General features: G+C 42.0%; 1 protein-coding gene across 3 annotated transcripts; it reads right to left on the reverse strand.

Annotated features, from left to right (window-relative positions):
* Positions 1–341: 341 nt before the first annotated feature.
* apol1 (apolipoprotein L, 1) lies at positions 342–27,468 on the reverse strand. Of its 3 annotated transcripts, none has more exons than XM_083781597.1 (35): positions 27,141–27,468; positions 26,953–27,012; positions 26,012–26,083; positions 25,559–25,618; positions 24,927–24,998; positions 24,230–24,301; positions 24,050–24,121; positions 23,893–23,961; positions 22,675–22,743; positions 22,485–22,556; positions 22,030–22,098; positions 21,846–21,917; positions 21,471–21,539; positions 21,200–21,265; positions 20,205–20,255; positions 19,306–19,356; positions 18,251–18,304; positions 18,085–18,138; positions 17,808–17,858; positions 15,470–15,547; positions 15,322–15,381; positions 14,829–14,897; positions 13,193–13,246; positions 12,652–12,723; positions 11,535–11,585; positions 11,270–11,356; positions 9,237–9,287; positions 8,531–8,617; positions 8,367–8,417; positions 8,135–8,182; positions 5,772–5,849; positions 5,326–5,365; positions 4,808–4,859; positions 3,327–3,699; positions 342–2,590 (listed from the first exon to the last, which is right to left on the reverse strand). In XM_083781597.1, exons 1-35 carry the CDS (start codon positions 27,141–27,143, stop codon positions 2,006–2,008), a joined length of 2,994 nt encoding a protein of 997 aa, XP_083637723.1. In that variant the 5' UTR covers positions 27,144–27,468; the 3' UTR covers positions 342–2,005. The 3 variants fall into 3 exon arrangements, with proteins under 3 accessions (XP_083637723.1, XP_083637722.1, XP_083637724.1); XM_083781596.1 differs by having other exon boundaries at positions 18,251–18,310; positions 27,141–27,467; XM_083781598.1 differs by lacking the exons at positions 15,322–15,381; positions 15,470–15,547 and adding an exon at positions 16,636–16,701 and having other exon boundaries at positions 18,251–18,310; positions 27,141–27,466.
* Positions 27,469–27,886: the final 418 nt, after the last annotated feature.

The following is a 27,886-nucleotide window of genomic DNA, read 5'->3' on the forward strand; positions in this document are numbered from 1 at the left end:
CACCAGATAATGTCACAAACTATAGGCTACAGTATAAGGTACTGTATCATTAAGACATATTAAGAATGTCTCCTGCTGCCACTCAACCAAACTGGATTTTATGTCTTCAGTCTCAGAGGTCCCATTCTCGGCTAGATTAGACCTGAGGTCATTACATGAGCACTGTAAGGACAAACACAGAGTACAATATGACTAAACGCTTATCTCTCTAAACTATTGTTGACTGAACAAATACTGCCAGCGTCAGAGTAAAATGAATGAAGCCATAGTAGGCTAGTAGCAGCAGGAAGGAAATTAAGTATTTTACAGCCACATTATATTGCATTTCAACACAATCAAAGCACTGTTAAAACTGGTTTTATTAACAATTTGGTATGTAGGCTACTGTACATAAAATCCCATATTGCACATAAGACAGTACCACACTCCCGATCAGATCATCCATCAAAAATATACATTTAAATTGATTAAATAAAAACAGATCAGACAAATGGTCAGTTGAGCACAGATTGAGGTTCTCAGCGTTCATCATTTGAACAGCGAGCAGACACACCAGTAAAAAATGTTAAGAAAAATACCTCTGCATGGAAAGCTGACTGCGTCTATTACTTTTACAGACATAATTTATCATAGTTCCTTTTTATTATATATATGGTATTTGTTTTATTCACGTTTACTTTTAACTCGCTTTCACGCCTGATATACAGTTACCGAAAATAGCAAATTTAAAAGATATATTTTCGGAGCATTAAGTACAATATAACTAAGGTTTTTCTCTCCAGATTGTATTGCAGCCATTAAGCTCTTTGCTCCAACACTACACTTACAGTCTAAAAACTCATTTTTCAAATCCCTGCTTGACAGAACCATAACCATAAAGATGGAGAGCCGTGATTTTTGTGAGTTAACATTACTCTAATTAGTCTAAAAGAACCCCAGGTGTGGTTATAATATTCAAATGTGTCTTCCCTGTGTATTTTTGGTTTCTTCCTGAAAGCTGAAAGCCTTTGATTCAAAAGGCAATCGAAAATTCACCACTTTAGTGACATCATAATAACCTTAACCCATCTCCATTATCATACAACACACAGCTGTGGGCGAGGCTTAAATTCAGGTGGTGGTGCTAGGGTGAAAACCACGTAGCCTATACATACTAAATTAATTGGTGGGTGTGGCCACAAAAACACAATTTTAACACTTTCTGTACACTTTAAAAATAAATCTTCCTCCTAGTATAATCATAGTACCTGATGATCATGATTTAGGGGGAGGGGGATCACGGCACTCCGTCTTTCAAGGAAAGTATCTGGGGGATACTTTCATAGTTTGCATAGCAGCTCTGAAATCCACCAAACCAAGATATGGAATAAGAACAATCTTTAAGGTGCATCCTATCTCTAAGGCGTCATAAATAACAAAGGCACTACTCCAGAAAAGCATATAACAATCTCTATGTCACCAAAACCTGCTGTTAAAGGAAAAAAAAAGTCTCCCATTTACTAAAGCTAAACTTTAAACCACCAAAAATATTTGGCGATATTTTTGGATCCTACAGCATTCTCTGAAAAGACAATATTATGGCAGTTTCAGACATTGGCATGATACAGTATATTATATATTATATATTCAACACCCAAGCCTCAACATGAGTTCCAGTAGTGTACATTCGTCCAGTTAAATTAGATTAGATCTTTGGAACAGAAAGTTCAGGACTATTACAACTTACAAGCCTACTGATCACCAATTTCCGCATTGAACAACATTCAAAATATTATCATGCGAACATGGACACAGGCCTTTTGTTAGCATTCATTAGAAATGCTAGATCAAGTGTTGGATATGAAACTAGGCCCAATACTTTCAAAATCACCTAAAAAGCATATATTTTGGTGTAAAAACGTCTGAATGTCGAAAAGGTGTGTGGGGGCGTTGTTTCTCTCCTGAACGTTCCATTCAAGACGTTAATAATAAAGCAGTTTTGGCTAGCTAGCCTTAAACGCGTTGATCAAACATATTCCCGATTCTCATAGTCCTTTTTGATGGCCTTTTTAATGCGGTCAATTTCATCCTCTTCTTCCGAACTGTCAGGCTTTTCATCTCCCGTCTCTTTCTTGGCTTTGTCCGAGGTAGCCGTGTCGTCGCTGCCGGTGCCCTCCGTGGAATGCAGCTCCTCTCGTATGGAGTTGAGCTCCACCAGGCCTTCGTGGAGTTGCTGGGCCACCTCCCTGATCTTGGCAGCAAACTCCGACTTGGCCCCTTTCTTGAGCTCCTTGGAGTCTTTGGCCACAAAGTAGATGTCCATGCCCACGAAGAGCCCGGTGAGGACGCCCGTGGCCATGCTGGCGATCTGCACGGCCCTGGCCGCCGTGCTGCCGGCCACGTTGGCGATCTGCACCACGCGCATGATCTCGTTGGCGTTGATGAGGATGGCCTTGCCGGCCATGGCGCCGTCCTCGAAGAAGTTGCTGTTGAGTGCGGGGAAGTCTCGGTTGTAGGCGTGCTTCCTCATCTTGAGCAGGTCGAACTTGCGCAGGTGCTCGATCCCCTGCTTGATGAACAGCATGCACTTGTTGAGGTCCGTCATCTTCTCCTGGTAGGGAGGAAGATTATCGATAATTAGTTCATTGATAGTTGATTACCGTATCGATCAATCACTCGATTAATTGAATTGTTTTTAGGACCAAAAGGAAAATTCTTGTCTGAAACCTGAAATGAGTGCAGAAACATAATTGCTTTGATGTATATAACATTAACGAGCGTCAACAAGCATCTGCTAGACACAGACACACACACCTTCTCTCTGCAGTGCTTTATGGAGTCTGTCTAGTTTCTAAAGTCCTTAATATGATTGAACAAGGATTACTGTGATTATGGTAAGCTTACATTTCATATCACACACACACACACCATACCTGTAACTTCCACTAGTCCACCAAAAAGTTTAAAAAATAAATAATCAAATGAAACTAATTCTAGAGATTGCGTCCTCGGAATGCTTCCTCAGAATGTGTGGACAGAATGCTTCTGAGGACATATTCTGCACTGTGATTGGTTGAGCATCACATAACGGGTGTGTCACAGAGGGAGGGAGAAGGGAGAGATGGTGAAAAGAGAGTACAGTAAAGTACAGAGTAGTACAGTACAAAGTACTGTGAGGCATACAGCCGTCCTCACGTGCCTGCGTGTGTTATTTTGGCTGTTCTTAAGCCCGCATGGGTATGGATTAGTAATAATTAATTTATTCAATGAATTGGAAATCGATACATTTAATCGATAATTTATTAATGGCAATTCATCGATTATAAATGAATTGTTAACATCCCTACCTGGTAGTCCTCCACGATCTTCTCCACCTTCTTGCGGTCCATGGAGTTGTTCACCTGGTTGGAGATGCCGGCGCCGCCCGACGTGAGACCGCCCGCCGTGGCCACGCCCAGACCCACTGCCGTGATGATGAGCGAGGTCCCCATGGTGACGGGCGCCAGCGCCAGGCCCACGATGGTGGCCACGCCCCCAATGGCGCTGGTGGAGCCACCGGTGATCTGGGCGATCTTGGTCTTCTTGTTGAACTTGTCGAGGTTGTCGGCGATGGCGTTCAGGTCCATGACGTGCTGCCACAGGTCCTCGGCGCGCTCCGAGAACAGCTTGTTGAAGACGCGGATGCCCTTCTGCACCTTGTCGGCCGTCACGGCAAACGCCCTGGCGTGGAAAGAAAGATAGACAAGGCAAGTTAATTTGAGCGAGCACAGTCGTTCCAAAATGTTCCACTGTCAGGCTTCACGCAGCAACACTACAGCCTCTATATACTGTGCCATGTGAAAAAGCAAGCGCATCAGAATCATATTGATTTTTGCCAAGGTATTATATCTATACAGCAATTTGCCTGGGTGACATCAGTCTTATGTTACCAAGTGTGAACATACAGGTTTGGCAACATGATAACCTACTGAAATGCAGCTATTATTAGCATGCAGTCATTCAATTGAGTTGTTTTACACACCAAACTATATCTACACTTTAACATTACTCCAGTTGACACTTACTGTAGCAACTAGCAAGGTATTCTTAACCACCTATACCCTATAAAGTTTATAGGAATAGCGAAAACAGCAAATCTACAAGCTTACAATGTCCAGTGGTGCAACACGTTGCAAGCATGTAGATCTGCAGAAACTTTGCTTATTTTCCCTGAATGTTATTATTTGGCAATTATTTGTTTGTTTTCTTTGTTTTGCACATTAATAATGTAACAGTTTATCCATATTTAGTTCATATAACTTGCCATATAGGGAAAAGGGAACACACATTCAAAGAACCACAAAAAGAAAAGCAACCAAGGAAAGAAGAAGGAAACACACACACAAGCACTGCACACGCAAACACATTTGGTCAGACCTTAGATCCACTAGCTCATCAATAGGTTTGCAGCTGAGGGGAGGGGGGGAAATTATTATATTATAAGCGCAGAAGGGATTCCATATCTCATGAAAATTCCTAACAGAGCTTCTCATTGTGCATCTAATTTCCTCGAGCTGTGAATTATTAAAAATGTCTCTCAACCAGGGGACATCAGGGGTAGTTTGGGAATGCCAAACAGAGCGGTAATGGCATTAGGCTCAATAGGTGTCCCAGTTAACTTCCAGTCCCTGTCAAATCTCAGTCCAATATGCACATGCAAGATTTACATGGACAAAATAATGTGCACATGCGTCACAGGTGTCTGGTGGCATTTATCACAGGTGGGATAGATGGGATCAATGTATATTATTATGTGGTGACACCAGTTTGGGACTCAGCTGTCACTTACTTAGCCTCTTCTTTCTCTGTCATGTCCTCATCTTCAGTCACGTCCTCCCATTCTGTAGCAGCAGAGAGAAACAATCAGCCATGTTTGTGTTGTATCAAAGCCAAAAGAACACGCAACCCTGAATGACATTGTTACTTTATAGAACCTTACATTTAGGTCATATTACGGTACGTGAATAACATACAGTATTTGTCACTCGAGAGAATATTAGTTTCCATTACGATTACGAAATAACTTCATACTTAACATAACCACTTGAACCCCAGCCTCCCAATTCTGGGGGGAACATCACCAAAAATAGCAGAGCTACAATAAGCGCACAACGTATCACAACGTGACTCATTATGAGCTTGTAGATCGGCTATCTTTGGTGAGGAGGTTTGGTGGTAAGTATAGAGGGTTTAAGTTGTTAAACTGTTGTGATATTGATGATTGAAATTCAATATATGATCAAAGTATTGAGAAGCATGTGTGTAAAGTGTCCATGGGTTTGTGTTTAATGTGTTTTTGTGGCTTACGTTCCACTGTTCTCCACCACTCCATGAGGCCCTCGAAATCCTGAAAGACATTGTTACACTTTGAATTTAACCATTTTCACCACTATCTATACAGCCAAGACGTTCGAGTAGGGGTGCAACAATTAATAGAAAAAAAAACGATTCAATCGATTATATGAAGAAATATTGAAAACAGCAGATATACTGTATATGTTCACAAAGAGTCGCAATTCAACGTGCTATGATCACACTAATATAATTGATTTAGTCGATCTATCCTAATCTAAATCGATACGACTGTCTTAATGTTGATTCGTTACATTGAAAAACATTGAAAAACTGTGACAAAACAGAATAATCATGAAAAATAAATCACAAAAAATAAATAAAGTAATTGATAGTTGCAGCCCTAATTTAAAGCATCATTACAACAGCTGTTGTTGTTGCCCCCCTCCCCAGATACGCACCTGCATTTCCTCAGGATCAGTCCGGTTAATCCGCAATTCCTCCAAGCGGTCAAACAAAGGCTTGCTCGCATTTTCAAGCTGAAATGAATAGACAAATTAGACATACATAATTTAGTTTCAATTCCTTTTCCTTTATTGTCATTGCAGGTGCTATGCAATTTAGTTGAATTATTATTTCAGTAAAACTAGAACAGTGCCCGTTGGGGGGTGATCAGGTGTGATCAATTGGCTAATAAAGGCTGCAGCTGATCACGGGCATTGAACACCCCTAGAACAGAACTCCATATATTATATGGAGATCTATGGGTGATCAGTGCCCGTTGGGGGGGTGATCAGCTGTGATGTCAAAACAGGCCAGCTCCATATATGGAGATCTAGGGGTATGATGAGGTCAGATTAACATATGGAATTAATTCTGTACTGGCCATATATGGGGTGTGTCTTGAGTGTACAGGGTTTGATAAGGTCAGATCAACATATGGAATGACAGAAAAGGTCAGCTCCATATATGGAGTTCTAATGGTGTGATGTCAGAACATCATTGTGATGTCAGAACAGGCCAGCTCCATATATGGAGATCTAGGGGTGATGTCAGAACATCATTGTGGTGATGTCAGAACAGGCCAGCTCCATATATGGAGATCTGCATTTGGGCCCTGTCTGGAGCCGGGAGGCTTATGTGATGGTTCTGGACAACCGTGGGTCTGACTGACTCGAGGCCGGGCACTGCACTCCCTGTGGTGGTGTGTGTCAAATTTGAAGTCGGTGGAGCGATGCAAGTTGGAAATGCATGCCCCACCCAGATATTCTGTCTGTGTCCCTTTTAAGTTGTTCCATATATGGAGTTCTTTGTCAGGCATGCCCAAATATGGAGTCTATGCAGACGTCAGAATGATGTCAGAACAAGCTAGCTCCATATATGGACACTGGGCAGTGGCCCCTGTACAGAGCCCGTTCAGAGGCCTTTTTGGGGAGGTTCTGGACAACCGTGGGGTGGAACGCTATGGTTTCGAATTTTAAGTCAGTGGGGCGAACGGTTCTGGAGTTACGTGGACTACAGACAGACAGACAGACAGACAGACAGATGCACATGCACACGGTGCATTTATAGTTAGATAGATAATGAGATAATATATTTAGAGTCGTGTATTTTTTTTATATCCATAGGATATTGTTAGTACAATATTTCCACATGTTCAACTGACAAGTGTGTTCAAGTTCATTTTACCCCACATTTTTAGCACATCTAAACATACAGTATAGGTGAGCATACGGTACAGAGAGAGAGAGAGAGAGAGAGAGATATGAAGGACATAGAAAGAAGATAGAGAGAGACAGAGAGAGTGAAAGAAAGAGACATACAGAGAGTGACAGAGGGGAGAGAGGAACAATCAAAATATCTCATTGACTGAATGATATGAAACGACAGACACAAAATCAGTTTCTGTTTGCTGAGTCGGGGGGGGGGGGGGGGGGGTGAGTGGTCATTGCCATTGTCATGCTGAATGAACGCACAGCTCTATTTCTTTCAGCACCGTTTTTAAGAAGTGAGAAGGGGCCGAAATCTCCACGGTGCACACAGAAAAAAGGAAGCAGAGAAACAAGTCTGGGCACATTGCAGCCTCATCTCCTCTCACTATGGGGACATACAACAACATACTGTGTGGCAGTGAGGGGGACAGTGTTGCCATGTTCGCTTATTATAAGCAACTTTGGGCTTGTTTTTCTGTAAAGTTGCTTGTAAATATTGGTAGTTGCGTTGTTGTTGTTTTTTTCCGAGTGTAGTTATTTGGGCTTGCTTGATTGCATGTTTTTTATTGAATTGTATTGTTTAAACCATGCATGTCAAGGATGCATTTGACCAACGCAATGAACGCATTTCTTCAAAATAAATTATATATTCCAAATACTTAACTTTTTCTTTCCAAAAATCTTTTAGAAAATAGCAGATCTACAACGCAACTATTTTCAAATAACCAATATAGGTTTACAGTGCTCATGTAGCCTAGTCACTTATTTTGGGCTTGTTTTCATAGACCTGGCTGCTTGTTTCTCTCGCAAAATCTGGCAACAGTGATGATGGGGGCAGGTTAAAAAAACCGGTTAAAAAGAAACCCAACAACCCCCAACATTTAGGTCATAATTGTCCCTGCTGGGAGCCTGGAGAATGCCCCTGAGGCCAATCTGCAAATGGCTGCAGAAGAAGCATTGTTTTCAGGGAGGAGCGAGGAGTCAGGTGACACTAAACTAAACCCATGTGACAGGTGTTTTTGTAATGCCAGACATGTTAGACACGACACATTTCAGGTGGTGTGTTGGGATGTACAAAACGTTCGAGGGACTACTGTATACTTCTACGGTACCTCAGCTGCCTCATCACTGGCAGTAACTGCGTCCTTCTTCTCCTTAGCCTGAAACACGGTCAAGAAAAAAAGCCATGATTTAGCATTTTGATAATCTTCCGTTACTGTGTACACACACACACACACACACACACACACACACACACACACAGGGTGTGGTTAGGACAAACAAACATGGTAACCATGTGAAGTAACAAACCGTACACATCGTGTAATTTGAATGTTACAGTACCTTAACCTGAGGCCTGAAGGGATTGTGTTTCTTGGGTTTCTTGACTTTGGTCTACAAAGCAAAACATGAAAAGTGTTAACTAATAGTAAATAGGCTAATGTTAGAAACCCAGTTGTCAAGTGAAAACACGTGTCAAACATGTGGAGAGTCAATGTGTCTCTCACCTCTTCTGTCTTGGCCTCTGCCTTCACCTTACTGTCCTCCATGAGTGAGCTCTCTTCTTTCAGACCCTCATCATCAGATTGAGCCTGCTGTAAGAAAAAACAACAGAAAAACAATGTTGAATTGCTGGGAAATCTGAAATCCGTTTAATTTTGATCCAAGTTAAGTTTTTTGGGCCTCCAAAGTGTAAATATAATTACTGCAACTAGGAAAGGGCTATATAACGTTATATAATATTTCTGTACCTGAACTTTTGTAACCTGTGACATATCTCCAATTTAGCCTACAGTAGTATTTCTATTCCTGTATGATTGCTAATCTGAGCTGTTTTGTTGTTGTGGAATATTCAATCAAGACAAGAAGCAGTCCTAAGAAGTTGATGATGTGATAGGTATGTTTTGGGGCACTGTAGCGGAGAAATACTTTAACGCAATAAAATTAGACAAGGAAACATAAATGGCTAAATATTTCTGCCATGAGATTAAAGCAATTATGCTGAGGCAGCCAGCCGAGTTGGGCAGAGCTCCCATAAATGGTGTCATGTGTAATCGCTGCCCTACAGGTGTTTTTTATCTATGATGATAACATCATGTAATGAGGGAGAGACTCCTATTATTTAATCACACATCATGCAAATAAGATTATACCAGCAGCTACACATGCTAAAGACAAACAGACATGGGAGAACATTGTGTGTTTGCACGTTACCTTAGCCCGAGGCATGAATGGTTTGGGTTTTTGGGGCTTTCCGACTTTGGTCTGAAACACAACAGAATGAAAAGTGTTACAGTAATTCATCGGAAGAGAAAACACCGTCTTAAAATGGTCATTTAGCAGTTGTGACTATGCGCTAGGGATGGACATAAATTCTACCTGCTTTTGTCTATGTACAAATGTTACATAAACATGTTAAATGAATTGTAAACATCAGAGTTCTGATGCAGCTTATCATGATTCGTGATGTTTGTTTGAAATATTTCGAACAAAGTGATGGATCAACCATGCAATGGAAGATTAAACACACACCCATGCTTTATGCACATCTTTATGCTTGATGCACATCGAGCATGCAGAGCAAAACCACAAGACTACAACCGGCAATCCAACATCACGTCATTTACAAGCACATTCCAGCACCACTGGGAGGCAGCCAGATCAGAGCATAACTAAAAATACATCGCATGGATGCACCTGGGACGTATCCTCAGTGATGTATCCTGAGGACGTATCCTGGGACGTATTCTCAGTGATGTATCCTAAGGTCAACGGGGTTTCGGGTCTTCCAATAGCATACCCCTCACTCAGGCGACCCAGCCGGGGTGATCAAGTCCCGACTTACATCCCAGTAGCTACCCTCAATCAGTCCCACTAGGGCAAAACCAGGGCCACACAATCCGTTGGAACTACTCCAGAACTACTGTGCCAGGGCTGGGAGATACACTTCTTGTGCATGGAAGGACTAGGCTCTGTGGGTTGTCTCCTGTCCGGGTCCCTCCTACGTCTCACCAGGTCCACTCCTGCTCTCACCAGGCCCAGGACCTGTGCGTTGCACCAGAGTCCCAGCACCAGACACTTCATTCAGGAGTGGTGGGCAATGGTTCCCGTTGCTGCTTGCATGGCCCTCCTAAAGGCCTCACCGAGGGTTGTTGGGCTTGGGGTGCTAAACCATACTGCTCACCCGGGTGCCATCTACATTCCGGCTGTCACCCGTCTCTCCGGTGGTCACTGGTCACCAGACTATACCTGGTTGTCACATAGTCTATTCCTATGAGTCACTATAAATAGAAAACTATAACAAAAAATACATCACATGGATGCACCTGGGACGTATCCTCATTCCTCATAGCATAGTGACCCACAGAGTTGCCATGTTCCTGTATTATAAGCGACTTCGGGATTTCTATAAGTCGCTTATACATTTTGGTAGTTTCTAAAGTGTAGTTGTATAATTGGATTTGCTGTCTAATGTGGTTTAAACCAGTAGTTCTCAAACATTTTCATGTGAAGGACCCCCAAATGAATATGGAAATTGTTCCGCTGACCCCCATCTGAAAATATTTTGTATTCGAGACCCCCATACAAGATTTGTGTTAATAAAATGTATATATACCACGTCGCCACTTGTCTCTCTTGCTAAATCTGGCAACACTGGTTACCCAGCTAACTGACAACAACATGCTTCCTCTTAAGCAAAAGTGTTTTTCAGTTCTGTATATTGAACCCTGGTGATGCAGACATCAGCTCCAACCCTGGAAAATCGGAGCTCAGGGATTTCTCTGTGTACCAGTTTTGGACTTTGTCAGTGTTCCTACAATTCCCAGGATCTGACACAACACCCATGTAGTCTACATCAGACTTTACATCAACCTGATTCATATGAAGTCTGAAGTCAAGTGCCATTTTGAAATAAAAATATTTTGTCTTTACAATTACAAATGTAACTCCAGTGGCCCCACTTGGACAAATCTTTCAGCACAAATGTCAGTGACACACAGAAGCAGACTGTTCAGTTGTCTAAGGGAACATTAGCACAAAAATACAGTATAGAGGTAAAGGTGAAAACCGTGATAATGTCCTGTTCATTTTCAGGTGAGAACTCGAACAGGGAAAACATGTAAAATCAACATCCCTACTGCGAGCAGGAAGCTTGATGGCCAGATAACCCAAGATGAAGTGGAAAATCACAACTGGAAACGTCATACTGTAATGAACACACTGGCGTAGAGCTAATGGGAAGTCACCTCTTCCTGTTTGTCCTGGTTCTCTTCTTTGTTTTCTTTTGTGGGTAAAGTCTCGTCTTCCTTCAGTCCCTCGTCATCAGACTGAGCCTAGCATAGGGAACAATGGAAGGAATAAATAATCAATCAAAAACTATAATATTTGATATTCATCCTGATCCCACATACAGTACAGTGCATACAAATGGATGGTAGTGGTATATAAAAAGTTCACACACACTACAGATCACACAAGAGAAAGTGCAAAGAGTAATGAGAAATGGTGTACCTTGGCTCCAGCACGGGTCATAAATGGATTATGGCGTTTGGGTTTTTTCACCTGAAAATGAAAGAGGAGGGTCAATGAAACACAACAATCAATGATTGGATGAGCCGATTATCCTTCTAGCACGGGGTCATTGTAACTGCTTGACCACACAGCAGATTTTATTAAACAGCTGTCACTAGAGTAATTTTGTAGATGATAATAATGATTTATTGTAATCCGATGGACATTATGGCAGGGACCCATGCAGTAATAGTACGGCTGTCGAACCAAGACTTATTTAAGACTTGCTAGTTGATTTGCTTGTTTTCCATGCTGAATAAATTATTTCTTGACAAATAATGCTCAAATCACTTGTACACTTTGAAATAACCCTTTAATTCTCCCAGTCTGTTAGGGCATTGTAAAAAAGAATGTTCAGATCTCAACCTCAGCGACCTGAAAGGGCTGCATGACTGAACAAATTCCTTCAACGTAATTTGCAATTTGAGATATACCGGTACAGTATATGGATTTTAGCTCTACTCTCCATTCAAGTCCCATGAGACGGAGTACACTTGAACTTGGAATATAATCTCATGACCCAATTTATATTTGTCACCTCCTGATATGATAATGGCTTGGAGCTCAGCCCTGCCATTTGCATGGCACTGTGGTAAAGACAGGCAGGAAACAAAATTCGTATCAGGGCATGGGCTCAAATTACAGACGCAAACAATTCTACACTACTACAAACTACAAATACCACATCACAGTTGTATGCCTGCGTAAACCAGTAGTAGTTTACAGCTGTGTCCAGGCTTACAGTATATATTATGATGGAAGACTTTGAAGTGATTTAATAAACATGTTTTTGAGGCAATGGCGACCTTGACCTTTGACCACCTACTTCAAATCAGTTAATCTTTGAGTCCAAGTGGTCGTTTGTACCACAATATCAAGACACAAGGCTGCTGTACTTTATACCTCATACTTTAAATGTTTAGTATGAGGTATAAAATACAGCAGCCTGGTGTTCATAAAATAGAAAGATTGGGTATTGGGTAAGACTGACTTTATGTATCTTTCAGGACCTTTCACTGCACCAACTAACTACCGCTCAACACGAGGTCAGACTTACCACTTTGCTTTCTGTAGTACAGCCCTCCTGTCTCTCCACCGTCTCATCCTCCCTCAGTCCTTCATCGTCTGACTGACTCAGGGAGAGCACAACATACAAATAGCCAACAGCATTAAAAACTAAATGAAAAAGGTCACACAATGGCACTATGGCTGCACACAGTCAGATTTCCCCCCAAAAAACAGAAAATAATATTTAATCACATAATCCGGATGTATACTTTGACTATTAAAAAGATCTACAAGCTTTGCATCGCATATATTGGAATGGGTTGTGAGCTTGTAGATCTACTAGCTTTGAAGACATGCCCAAAATAAGGACGAAGGTTTGAAAGTTGTTAAATATATTCTTCCGATCAAACCCAGTTCGATTCCAGCATTTATTTAGATGCATTCAGAACGATGTGCATTCGATGTGCATTCGATGTGCATTCCCATACTGCCTGTGTGTGTGTGTGTGTGTGTGTGTGTGTGTGTGTGTGTGTGTGTGTGTGTGTGTGTGTGTGTGTGTGTGTGTGTGTGTGTGTGTGTGTAATGTGCACCTGATTGTCCTTTTTCAGCTTTTGCACAGCATGTCTGACCGGTCTGTTTGGCTCCTGAAATTAGAGACGACAGACGACAATAACTAATTATCACACTGCAGTTTAATTGTTGCCACATGGTTCGTCCATACGGGCCTTGCCAAAGTAACTACACACAACACAAACAAGAATATGCTGACATCTTGTTTTGCCACGGGACAAGCCCCCACCACAGCTCTGATACCGAGTGGATCACAATAGGACACACAGCACTACAACATACCTAACCTCAGGCCACCAGGCTTTTTACATGGCAGAAAGCCTGTTTTTAATTTCAGTGTGGTTTAGTTTCCTGGTTTTCTTCTGGTCTAGTAACCGCGCCTACTCTAGAATTCTAGAAAGTGGTTTTACAGTGGGCAGGCGGGCAGCGCTTAGTTTTTGCTTTGTATTTGTTCCCCCGCGTGAATGCTCCCCCCTTCTTGAATCAAGTAGTCTAGTCTCACCAGTTGCACAATGAGTTGCAATAAAACATGGATATACCAAGTATTCCATGAAGTACTTGAAGAAACTTGACACATTTGTCAATACATATTTGATTCAGAGGGGAATCATTTTGAGGGAGCACGTGTTTGGTTTCTGCCCACCCAATAACATAAAGTTATATCGCTCTATAGGCAGAATCAGAAAACTGCGAAAGGAGTTGATCCCAGTCTACAACATACAGTACTTGTCATCAGAGGAACCCACCACAACCACAATGACATAATCCAACTCTCACCAACCCCCATAGGCCCATACCACCATACTCCCTCAAGCATAATCAGCTAGCTTCCTCCAGAGACGCTGCTAGTCTTCAATAACCCTGGCAACATATGATAACCAGCTATGATAACCAGGTCCTTACGCACAGTCAATTGCACAGTGTTCATTTAACTCTGGGAGCGTACATAATGTTAGTGAAAACACTAAACCGGGCCTTCTGTTCAGCTGCCCCTCTGCTGTGGAACTCACTCCCAGACTCCCTGATCCTAAGCTCGCCCTGACTACAGAACATGTCCCAGAGCTAGTAGCTCCCAACAGTGTGCTCACCTGAGCCCCCCCCCCCCCCCCCCCCCCCCTTTCGCCTTAAAATGAATATATCAAATTTTGGGGGTCCTTGAAATGAAAAAGTAAGCACCACTTTTTGGTCGCCAACATTTGCACATTGTTCCAATTAACTACTAAATAAAAGACGGATTCTCCTAACTTCTACAACAACACCCCAAAAAAACTGCTTCATGTACTCAATCATGGACACGACGGGTGTGACATCCGCTGACGGGTGGCGCGCACGTGCATGCTTATGCAGGCCACGGGTGTGTGTGTGTGTGTGTGCATGTGCGTGTGTGTGTGTGTGTGAGAGAAAGACACCTCTGTGAGTCCGACGACATGCAGACCACTTGGGGGTCTGCACCTCTACGGACCACCTCCCTAAAAGGAACATTAATGTTGTGCCCATCCCTGTACATCATTTGGTGTGTATATATATTCGAACGGGTAAGGACTAGTTATAGCAACAGAAAACTGTTTAGTCTGCAAAAAATAAAACTGTAATGTCTTTTGATTTAGAAGACATTGTGCAGAACCCTGAGGGTGGTTGTACAGTGTATAAGACTACCTCCGCTGTGGGTTTGGGGGCACCAGCACCTCTCCCCTTCCTCTCCCTGGGAATCATGTTCTTGTTTTCCTGTGAAGGACAAATTAACAGTTTCATCTTAGAAGTGGAACTACTGTATGGGCCATTTGAGAATAGGTGACATCCGCTGTCAGGGACAGAAGAGCCCTACAAATAAATGATGGATTGCAACTGCAAGTAACAAAATGAGAAAACGTGTACAAATTGGAACCTTTTCAATTTCAGAGCTTCTGATACAGTATATTGCATTTTGGAATATAATAATAGCCATTAGGGCTGCAAGTATCGATTATCTTAATGATCCCCCCCCGAAGATGCTGCACAAATACATGCCATTTTAATTAATTTTCAAAATATAGGATAGAATGAATCAATTCAATTCGATAGTTTGATTAACCGTTTCACTCCTACAAATCATACTATGATATTAACAGACACCCGTCGTGAATCCAAATCGAACACCAATGTACGGTACCTGATGGTCCGTGGCTTTGGTCCCCCTCAGAGCCTCGTACGAGGAGGTCTGCTTCAGCTCCTGTTGGAACAACGACAGACAGCTTTAGACATCAGACTGGAGAACAGAACATGCAACAGAAGACAAATCACGACAATGCACTTCTTACCTCCTCGCTGGGTCTGGCCGGGATCTGTGGCGATTCATCTATTTCCTTCCTCTCTTGATGGATCATGTTGCCTTTGACCTGAGCAAGGACACACACGAAAGCAGGACCACATGAGTGTCTGTCAGACACACACACACGGGGGGGGGGGGCAGACAGAGAGTTCTGATGACGTTTAATCAGCGTTTCAAAGCACCGTAGAGTGAGTGAGAGAGGATGGAAAAGATGAGGAGGTGGGGCAATGTTAGAGGAGAGGGTGGGTGTCTGTGTGGAGGTGGGGCAACGTTAGAGGAGAGGGTGGGTGTCTGTGTGGAGGTGGGGCAACGTTAGAGGAGAGGGTGGGTGTCTGTGTGGAGGTGGGGCAACGTTAGAGAGGGTGGGTGTCTGTGTGGAGGTGGGGCAACGTTAGAGGAGAGGGTGGGTGTCTGTGTGGAGGTGGGGCAACGTTAGAGGAGAGGGTGGGTGTCTGTGTGGAGGTGGGGCAACGTTAGAGGAGAGGGTGGGTGTCTGTGTGGAGGTGGGGCAACGTTAGAGGAGAGGGTGGGTGTCTGTGTGGAGGTGGGGCAACGTTAGAGGAGAGGGTGGGTGTCTGTGTGGAGGTGGGGCAACGTTAGAGAGGGTGGGTGTCTGTGTGGAGGTGGGGCAACGTTAGAGGAGAGGGTGGGTGTCTGTGTGGAGGTGGGGCAACGTTAGAGGAGAGGGTGGGTGTCTGTGTGGAGGTGGGGCAACGTTAGAGGAGAGGGTGGGTGTCTGTGTGGAGGTGGGGCAACGTTAGAGGAGAGGGTGGGTGTCTGTGTGGAGGTGGGGCAACGTTAGAGGAGAGGGTGGGTGTCTGTGTGGAGGTGGGGCAACGTTAGAGGAGAGGGTGGGTGTCTGTGTGGAGGTGGGGCAACGTTAGAGGAGAGGGTGGGTGTCTGTGTGGAGGTGGGGCAACGTTAGAAGAGAGGGTGGGTGTCTGTGTGGAGGTGGGGCAACGTTAGAGGAGAGGGTGGGTGTCTGTGTGGAGGTGGGGCAACGTTAGAGGAGAGGGTGGGTGTCTGTGTGGAGGTGGGGCAACGTTAGAGGAGAGAGTGGGTGTCTGTGTGGAGGTGGGGCAACGTTAGAAGAGAGGGTGGGTGTCTGTGTGTGGTCACCGGCGACTTGCTTTGAGGTGCAGAAATAGAACCGACCGTTTTTGGCTTCTCCTCGCCTTTTCTCTGGTTCTCCGTCAGAGCTTCGGTGGCCTCGCTGTCCTTCTACGCAAACACAACAACATTGGCAGGTTTTCATCATCATACCGTTAATGTAAAAATATTCATTCATGCTAAATGTATGGCAAACATCAACATGAACTACTAAGCAATCAAAGAAGGAAGGTCACGGCTACTACATAGTTGAAATCTAGTAAAATAAACAAATACAAAAACACTATTCCCAGTTTCCCACCTGCTGAGGTTGAGCAAAACACCTCAATAGGACTGGGCAATATTATATATATTACTGTATATCCATATTGTGACTAGATCTGATGACGTTCTAACATCACAATATCGATAAAGGTATTTGGTCAAAAACAAAGTGTTATTTGATTTTGTCCATATGGCCCAGCACTACATCATCACCATCACCAACACTACAGCAACCCAGCTTGGTACCACCCATCGTCCATCCTAAAACACCACCCCTCTAAAGGATCCACCACCACCCTCATCCATCCCATTCACTCAGATCATTACTTTGTGTGCAGAACGGAATGGATTCAGTTTGGACATGGCTTCAGCGACTGTGTTCTGAGAGGGAGGAATACATCACTGTGAGATTTAAAGTTTGGTACACTTCTGTTCCATTCCCAGGGCTAATGGAACTTTCTTCCTGAAATAGGACAACTTTCTTTCTTTTGATGTATTGTAGCCTTGCCAAGGCAAGAAGGCATATGGCCCACAGTTCAGGATCCGATCTCTTACTTCTGTAGCGGTAAGCGGCTCGATGTAGATCCCCAGGTATGTCCCCTGGTCATGATGTATAAGTACACCCCCTGGATATGACACTAGTATGTCACAGGGACTTACAACCAATCAAACATTTGATGGTGAGTGCCAACAAGCAGGGAGGCACTGGATCCCATTTGTATAGGTATGACCCAGCTGGGTGACTGAACCCTGACGTCCCAATATCAGTGTGGACACTCTAACCACAATGCCACTGACCTGGTGAATTTGATGTTCACTTTCTCTAAAATTCTTTATTTAATTAGCCATTTTTGTTCATACAAATGAGCTATGGTGAGTGCCAATGCCTAAATTGTAGTATAATCCTAGGAGAAAAAAGGGACGTATCCGTATCGGTAGATTCAAACACACACCTGTGTGTGGACGGATGGCTCCTTGTCCTCTTCCTCGGCTGCTTTCTCATACTGTGGAGGAAGAGACATCAAGAACAGTTTTCTTGGTGCTTCAATCTTTACTTTATTGGGTAATAGTGTGTAAAGAGACAGGAGGAAACCACGGTCAAAGAGACAGGACACATGCAAGACATGATGGGGAGTAATAAGGATTCAAAGTTCAAACTCGCACACCCATGACTTTTGTTTTGTTGAAGGGTCACAATGGATGATCTTCACAATACCAAGTGATTCTCACCTTGTTCGCGGCGCGGAACGGATTCAGCTTATTCATGGCTCCGACAAACTTATTCTGATATCCAACAGAAAATAAAAGAGAACAGAATACTATAAGACCACATAGTTCACACATTGGAATAAATTCAGCTTTTCTTTTTTTTTCTTCTTTTTTTTAACAAACAAACCTGCTTCTGAGTTGACTGTTCATTGTCTAACAGCTCACCATCAGAATCGGGGCCCTTCTCCTTAAAGTGGAGACAAAAACAACTTGCATTACTACTAGGCTGACTATGACTACTACTGTAGTACCCTGCTACTACTAATTAGCTTCGATTTCCACAAGCACTTCCAGCTATAGAAAAGTGCACGGAGGGACTTGTCTCTGTGGACTTGTCTATAGCTAGAAGTGCTGGTAGGAAGACTATCTTAGTCCGGCAGCCGATAGGCTTCTTTTGTTTAAAGTGGGAAATTTGGTATATAGTCTTTTTTATTGGCCTGAAATATTGTCTATTTACATACATTCATGAATCCACTTGCTGACCGGCTGTTAGTATTGGGCAATTTATGTTATAGGGGTTTCTTGTGACCCTACCATTAACATCCTATGGCAGGGAAAATTGTCAAAAATTTCAAAGTTTCCTTTTGCTTTAAGCAGCATGTGACATGTCAAACTAGGGGGTTTTCATGATTCTGAATCCATTCCAAGCATTAGTTTTGCACAAAAAACACTCTTTGGGCCATTGCAATCATGACAAATGTGATGAGGTCAGCACAAATGTGATGAGGTCAGCACATTTTGGGCAAGTGGCTATGGCTGTATTTTGTGCAAAACTAATGCTTGGAATGGATTCAGAATCATGAAACCTCCCTATGTCACATGCTACTTAAAGCATAAGGAAGGTTGACATCTTTGCCTCCCATAGAATGTTGATGGTAAGAACCCCTATAAAAAATTGCCCAATACTATTGATTGATGAATGTATGGATGGAATGTATGGACCAAATTTCTGTGACTTGGCCAATCACTGCTGACCCGCCAACTGGAGAGTGTAGTGGTTGAGGGTTGAAACACTCTAAGAAGGTTGGAGACCACCTGATGAGTTGACCTCTCTTCCAGGCCAAGGCATCCATTAGAAATGGATTATATTGGCATCTTTGATGTATTTACAAACTAGTTGAGAAACGGCTACCTAAAGGGAATTTGGAGGGGAAAGCGACAAGCTGCTTGTCTGGCACCCACCTGCTTGGTGTTGGAGTTCTCTGCTGCAGAGGATTCAGCCCTCTCTTTATCCTAACACACACACACACACACACACACACACACACACACACACACACACACACACACACACACACACACACAACTTGAATAAATGTACTTAGTTACTTTCCACCACTGACAGGAAGTATTGACCAGTTTCCTATAACCAATAAGTCTTTGCGTTTGTGTGTGCATAACTTCCACCTTGGCATGACGAAATGTGGGAACCACTGGTTTATACAACATTAGGAAGCAAGCCCTAATAAGCTATACTGTACACTTTAGAAACAAGCCCAAAAAAACAGCAACCAGCAACTATGACAGAAAAAACTAGTCAAAAGCTGCTTATAGAGCGTCGCAGTCCCGCCCCCTACCATGGCCCAGGAAATGATTCTCCGTTCATTTTCCTCATAGACATTTCAGAAAGTATTTATTTAAAGACGTTTATGCTGCGGACAAAGCCAACTCTTGTCGTGACAAATCATGACAACAAACACAATTTTTCGGGCCAAACAAAGAATTAGAAAGTAGGAAACAACGGCAGGTTACAACACTTTTTGGTGATTTTTCTTCTATGTAATTATTTGTTTTGTCCAAATTATTGTGTGTGTTGTCATGATTTGTCACGACTCGAGTTGGCTTTGTACGATGCTTAAAAGGTCTTTAAATAAATACTTTTTGAAATGTCTATGGGAAAAATGCACCGTGATTCATTTCCTGGGCCAGGCGTCGTCATGAAAGGGGGCGGGACTGCGACGCTCTATAAGCAAACATGGCAACACTGGCTGAAGGAAGTGAAGCACACACACAAGGAGCCCCAGTACCTTCCCGCCGAAACAGGTCAATACTCATTTGACCTTTGGGTGGCAAACAATCACCTGAGCTGAAGACTGGAATGGATTCCTGAGAATCTTACCCATCATTCCACCCTGAGGAGAAAAACAATCTGTGATTATATGACACTTGGTCTTGGTTACATGAACACAGTATCCGTTACAGTGCTAAAGAAACACACAGCTCAATGATTTTAGATTAGTTGCATTCATGCAGTTCAGTTCATGAAAGAGCAGAAACTAAACGGGATACAGGCTATACTGCATATAAAACGCAGGTGAAACAAAAAGCCAGATCCTGTTCATCCCCTCTTTAAATAATTCATAAAACTGACTTCAGTAAGACACTATAGAGCACATGCAGCAACCGACTGAACCGGGACATTTACAAAAACCCTTTTGTGCCAATTGCAATAACTTTGCTAAATTCGTAAACAACATTGACACTGGAACAAAGTCAGTTTCTGTTGTGTGTACTGTGTATATAGTGTGTTTGTACTGTACAGTGCATGTACCTGTGTTATTGTGATTTACTCTAATGCATCAATATGTGAAGCCAAAGGCATATGTACACATTGTGGATAATAAAGATAATCTTATCTTATAATGTTCTACTCAACATATTTGTCCTATTTTGGTTAGCTAGCCTTTTTTGTTAGTTGGTTCTGGAGGAAGCCAACCGTGTCTACCTGCCCAGGGGCAACAGATGCAAATGAGCTGTTAGATATCTCTGGTGCAATTGCTTTTAACCACATGAACATTAGGCGAAATAGCCGATCTACAAGCTCACAACATGTCGTGTTGAGCTTGTAGATCGGCTATTTTCAGCAAAGAGCTTTTCTGTAGAGGGAAAAGGGAAGGGACCACGTATAGACCCAAGTACGTAGAGTTTTTAATTAAGCGTGTGCTGTTCCTGTAATGATAAACAATAAATGAATGAAAACGAATGAATGAGCCTCCTATGATTGTCCATCTCTACTTGTGATTTTAATCGTTTTTAGATAATAGATTTCAAACACACTCTGAGATTTGCCTCTCACCTTCGAGGTCTTCTCCGTGAGACTGTCGGTGCTGACAGAGAGTTGGCTGTTTGCAGACAGGTCCTCCTGAAGCAGGAGGGAGTTGAGGGACACAGTGATGATGAAGGCACATGGAATAAAGCTAAATCAAAGTGCTAATATGCAATTTGTGAAATGGCGTGAAAGGATAGTTTCAGATAGCAGATGTATTAATCAACCAGTTAACATATATATTTTGGGAATGAAACCCTTTAGAACAGACGTGAACCCGTTACCTGACACCCCCCCTTACCTGAGACTTAGTTTTATCCCCCAAGGCCTTAGGCTTTCTGAACATTCCACCAAACATTCCTCCTTTTTCCTGTGGAGAGGTAAACAAAGGGCGAGGCACAGCAAACGTTGACCTCTTCCTTCTCATATAACGTCATTGTCGCGCAGTTTGTCCGTGCCAACATCATAAAAATGCTTGATCAGGGTGTTTGGGGGGGGGGTAGGTGTTTGGGGGGGGGGGTTGGCATGGTAGGTTCAATGTGTTTCAAAAATGAAAAGAACTACATCCATTGGAACGCTAATTATATTATCCATTTTCTGAAAAGTGACGGTCTTGGACCTACAGGGTTTCCACCTGACAGTGTCTATAAAGAATATTTGGTTTAGTAGCTTTTACCTTCGTGTTATTATTTTCAGACAGATTGTCGGTACTCCCTGACAGCTCACTGGATGATGCTGATAGGTCCTCCTGAAAGAGAGGAACATGTGACCACGGGCAGTCCATTCATCGTTTATTACAACAACAAAAAAAAGGAGAAAATGTGAATACACCACAAAGACAACTACTACACATTACTCACCTGAGACTGGGTCCCAACGCCGGTGGGCTTGGCTTTCTTAAACATACCACTGAACACCCCTCCTTTCTCCTGGAAGACAAACAGGCCAAGGTTAGCTAAGCTAAAGTGGTGGGGGGGGCACCACAGGACGCTATTATTGTTTCCGTATGAGGAGAGACATAGACAAGGGAGCACTTGTTTTCTGAAGAAGACTTGAGCCACGGGAGGCACCTCCGAGCGAGCTAAAGCGAGCGAGTAGCCATGCCGAACGTTCCGAAGACTGCTTCAGCGGACTCAGCGCTGTCAAGGTTGTAAATCTTTCGGTAGTTTTGGTACCTCTGACATGTCCACTCTACTCTACACCGCCTCACGGGTGGTCCAAGTGAAAACAGTGGAGTGGTCCCTACCCACGTTTCGGCCAATCACAACCCATGAATATAGCCCGATATACAACAATTTGGTTTAGTTGCCTTTACCTTTGTGTTGTTATTGTCAGACATATTGTCACTACTGGCTGACAGCTCACTGGATGATGCTGATAGGTCCTCCTGAAAGAGAGGAACATGTGAGCACGGGCAGTCCATCATTATTTACTGAATATAATAAAACATAGAATAATAGAAAATGTGAATACACCAACAAAGACACCCATGGCACGGTACTCACCTGAGACTGGGTCCCAACACCGGTGGGCTTGGATTTCTTAAACATACCACTGAAGACCCCTCCTTTCTCCTGGAAGATAAACAGGCAAAGGTTAGCTAAGCTAACACCATGGTCTTCAAAACACAGGGCGCCAGAGCAGCCAGTTGGAAAGGAGTTGAAAATGAATTATTTCAATTCATAAGATTTTTGCCAATTTAACCCCTTTCAGCCTATTTATCCAATCATTAGTAATATTTTTCTCAAAATCTCAAAAAGATTTCAATTCTACATTTCTTGAAAATAGCCAATTTACAAGTTCACAACTTCACGTAAAACTGTGATGCGCTGTCAGCTAGTTTGTGGTTTTTGATGTTAAACCCATAAACGTTCAAGTATGTTCTACTTAGCAACTATTGGGGACCCCCGAGCAGTATACAGTATAGTTTAAGTTGGTTAAGGATTTCACTTATACTGTATATAAGTGTCTACTCAGGGACAGGCTCTATTGACTGGCTGCATCACACAAACAGCAACAATGCTCTGTTTTACTTTGCTGATGCATGCAGGTCTCTCCTCCCCACAGATGCAACCCCTCTGCCAAACCATTCACAACCCACCCATTATTATGGGCATCACTCTTGTAATTACACCAGTGGGTCCACATGATTTTGGTGTGTCCCTTGAGGACAGTAAAGTGACAATTTAAGGACTTTCAAGACCTTTCAAATTATAAAAATAAATTATTTTTTGACTATTACTGTGTCAAAAGTAATCAACACACTACCGTATACTATTTAAAAACAAAAGGTCAAACATTGGCCAAATTGTCAAATAATTGTGATAATACAACAAGCTCACAACAACTCACATTGACTGTGAGCTTGTAGATTGACAGAAGTGGTGGGGGTACCCAAGTTCAAATATGATTATTTTGGGTTGTCATGGTCAAAATAGGTTGAGAACCACTGGTTCATAAAAAGGCATGTCTGTCTATCCTAGGCTAATCTTGCAAAAAACTATATTTTTTGTAATGGAAGTAGATTGGAAGTAGTTGGAAAGAGCCGAAACCTGAATTTTGAAGTCATTCGTAATAATGATGTCATACACAGCATGGTCACATGAAGTCTAAGAACCACATTGAACCTTCGCTGATATTAGACACCATCAAGTAAATCGGTAGTTAACACTAACTACTTTTGTAAGATAGGTTGAGTAACTAATTTAGTTCAATGGACTCACCTTCGTGTTGGAGTTGTCTACTAGACTGTCATTGCTTGCACCAAGTTCATTTCCTATTGACAGATTATCCTGAGGCAGACAAGATACAAGATACTTATTTCCCACATTAAAACAACATTCAGCGCAGAATATTATGCAACATAGGATTTCATTTTACCTGTGAGGGCCTGCGATCCTGACCCGGTCTGGGGGAGCGTCTAAATATTCCACCCAGCACACCTGTTCTCTCCTGAAAACAGAAGTGGTGTGTGAAGGTTTATTTTGGGCAATTGAACAACTGCATAGGTCAGACCACAAAAGAAATATCAGTACAACACAGAGCAGGAAAATAACTCACCTTGGGCAGGTTGTTGCCAGTTAAGCTGTCGTTGCTGGCAGATAGATCCGTATTTTGCACAGAGAGCGAGGCCTTCAACGATAAGAAATGTGTGTAAAAAACGATGTCCTCCCATTTTCAAACCAGTTTTGGAGACACCTGTCGTTAACTTGCAACACGTGTGGTCCCAGATTATGCTAGCAGTGAAAGCATTTTAAATCAAACTTGCCAACTTTCTTATGAAAGAGAATCATTGTCGAAAACAACAAATTGGAAAAGTGGTGAGAGAAAAATAAATCACACCCGCAGAAGTGAGGGGCGCTAATAATAATTAAAGTCTAACTCATGTTGATTAGATGATGTAATGGTGATGTAAAAAAACAGTGCAAACATAAACATTAAACGCCATTAACAATAAAGAGACAATATGATGTAAATGACACATTATGATGTAAATTTTCCCTTCATTGTCAATGCGTTTACAAAACAAACATTGAACTAAAGACAAAAATTAAACCTGTGTATAGGAGGGGCTAGCGCTTCTAAATATATATACACACATAATGAACAAAATTTACATATATCTCAGATCAGAAAGATTGTGGATTTAGGTTGATCGGTTTTCACCTTTTTGTCTTAGTATAAAAGGTCACAATATTTATGAAATCAAGATATTGGACAGTGTTCATAATATAAAGGTTGGACATCTTCTACACACCTGAGATGCTGTGGTCTCCATGGCAGGCCTCGTGTTCTTCTTCAGGATTCCTTTGAACATGCCTCCTTGCTCCTGACAACCATTGTGACATGGAGGAGTCAATTAAGACCAGGCAGATAGATATATCAGTCACTAATTGACTTTGTTGTATTAGTACTTATGCAGCTGATCTGTCCACTGTTTTTCCCTCTTTTTGTTTGCACCGATATATATATATACATTTCCAGAGATCTCAAGATGCTTTTTTGCAATTTGTTGTGCTTTTTCAAAGGGATTTAAAGTCATACAATGTGACTTTGTCCTGTGTTTAATACATAACAAAACAATAAATATATGTTTGACCATATTTTCCCTCTATAGCAGCAGTTATCAGCCACTGAGGTAGTGTGGTGGTGCAAAACATGTGTACTTTGGCGTTTTCTTTTCACTGTTTGTTTTGGTAGCCCAAAAACATCCCTGTCTTCTACCAACACAAACAGTGAAAACACCCAAATACAGTAAAACACCCAAATACAGCGCAAACAGTAAAACACCACAACACTACTCCAGTGACTTAGAACTGCTGGCATAGACTGTAACCTATAAACTAAAATTGTAAATAAAATCCTGAAAATAAAAAAAATAATGATCACCTTGTTTTCAGTCAGACTGTCATTACTGTTTGAGAGCTCATTACTGGCAGACAGACCATCCTGCAGAGAGTAAAAAACAAATTGGACGCTCTTATACATTATCAATGCAATCAAATCATCACATTCAAATCATCACATTCCGTGCTACAAACATACCAAGCTGTGCATGGGATGGGCTAGCGCCCCTCAAATCAAAACAAAAGGATCCAACATGAGAAAATGTTTAAGTGAATATGAATTACAAAATCATATTTAACTACACAGTAGGCCTACTTGATATTTCATAAACAGTAGTGAGTATGTTCTTAATACATACATACATACATGTGTGTATGTATAACCAACCTAACCTATAAGCCAACCTTTCATTTGTATAATGTCACACAAATCTGTACTTGAGGTGAGGGATCTATACACTTTGAGGACCTTTCATTTGTATAATGTCACACATACCTGTACTTGAAGTGAGGGATCTATACACTTTGAGGACCTTTTGAACATCCCGCCGAACATTGCTGCCTTTTGCTGGATGGAGAGAATTGTACTTTACTTTAGTATAATGTTTAAAAAATAAAAATAAAATAAAAAATAAAACGAAAAGAAAAGAAAACAATCTTGATCAATGAGCCTTGTAAAATGAATATAAAATGAATAGCAATGTTTAAAAAAATATTGATAGATTACTTTATTAACAGTTTGCAATTAGTAGCCTACAGAGGTACAATTAACGATGTTTCTTTTAAGGATAACACAAAAATCCCTATAGGGGCATGTTTCCATTGTGGTCCTGTAATATATATATAAAAGCTATAGTTCAGGAATAAAGGGGCTATTAAATTGATAGGTGGGCACATGGCACCTAAACCTTGTGGGCACCTCAATTAAATTGGCAGTTTTCCCCCCTAACAGGTAGAAAAGAGAAAAATAAAGAATAAATGTATGCTTTGGGAACTGGTCAGAAATAATGTAAAAGCTAGTCTAGGGAGGCCTACATGATTTGAAAATGCTAATTTACCCTTCAAAGGCTTGTTTATCCCCAAAATGACTAGATATCAGGTTTTGTAGACATTTTAAGAAATGTTGGGCCTTTTTTATATTTCAATATAAACACAAAGATAACAGATAACAGATAACAACTCTAGATTTTATTTATTTTCAATCTAGAGTTGCAAATTGCGGCTACTACAAGTCCAAGTCATTCATTAATAGGCTATTTATCGTTTCGATTCCCAGCTGCGATGGCATATAAAACGAATGAATAGAATATAACTATGTTACACAAATCTATAAACCTCCACAAAACCCCCGAGTCCGACTGGCCGAAACTGTCCACCGCAGGAAAACAGAGAGGTGTCAAAGGCATCAAAACAAATACATAGGCTACTAGTACTCACTGAAACGCCTCCTCTGCTTTGATCATCATCACATTCCAAATCTAGGTGGTCGTAGCGGTCCTGTACAACAACGACAACACTACAAAACTGTATGAAATATACTACAATGTTCTTCATAATATCTGTAAAAGATGATACCCTTTGATCATGTTTCTTGAACCCAACAAGTAGTAAACCTTCCAACTTACCATGGCGTATTGTCAAGTCAGCGACGTAGACCAAATCACCAAAATATTGTTTTGTAAGCCTATACAAAAATACAAAGAAAACGACCTCTATATTAACCCGACGTTCGTTGACTTTGTTGATAAATATAGACCACTTTTTGATCACTGACTGGAGTGTTCGCTGGATTTCCTCTGAGCTCCTGCTCTCTCTGGCTGAGAGGCTGTACGTAAAGCTCAAGGTTGGGAGTTTCAGTCTCTCCCTCCCCAATGAGAGGCTGCGTTACGTTACACACACAAGTACAACGTAATGGCCTCCTCCTTCTTTCCCTTGTTGACTTTCATAAAGAACAAGCGAGAGAGAGATAGACAACCTCTTGAGAAACCAGAAGAACAAGTTCTCAATCTCCTTCTCCACACTTCTCGCCGTTCTGTCTGTCTGTGTCCTCCCACTCCTCCATTCCTGGCCGAGAGAAAATATGGGCGTGGCTCGCGTCACCTGGTTCGAGGTCATGTTACCGTTGTAATATTAAATCACCAAATCACAAATTGTCTTATCATGTGCCACTGCACTTTATTTTAAATTACAGATTAGAACCTATTAGTTAGTTAGTTAACCTATGTTAGTTTGTCTTTAACCATATACTAACCTGCTGTGTATGTTAATAGTACACATATAAATCACATTAAGTGGTGTGTGTGTGTGTGTGTGTGTGTGTGTGTGTGTGTGTGTGTGTGTGTGTGTGTGTGTGTGTGTCTGTGTGTGTCTG

Source organism: Protomyctophum parallelum (assembly GCF_964188405.1).
Source record: "Protomyctophum parallelum genome assembly, chromosome: 14".
NCBI classification, from domain to species: Eukaryota; Metazoa; Chordata; class Actinopteri; order Myctophiformes; family Myctophidae; genus Protomyctophum; species Protomyctophum parallelum.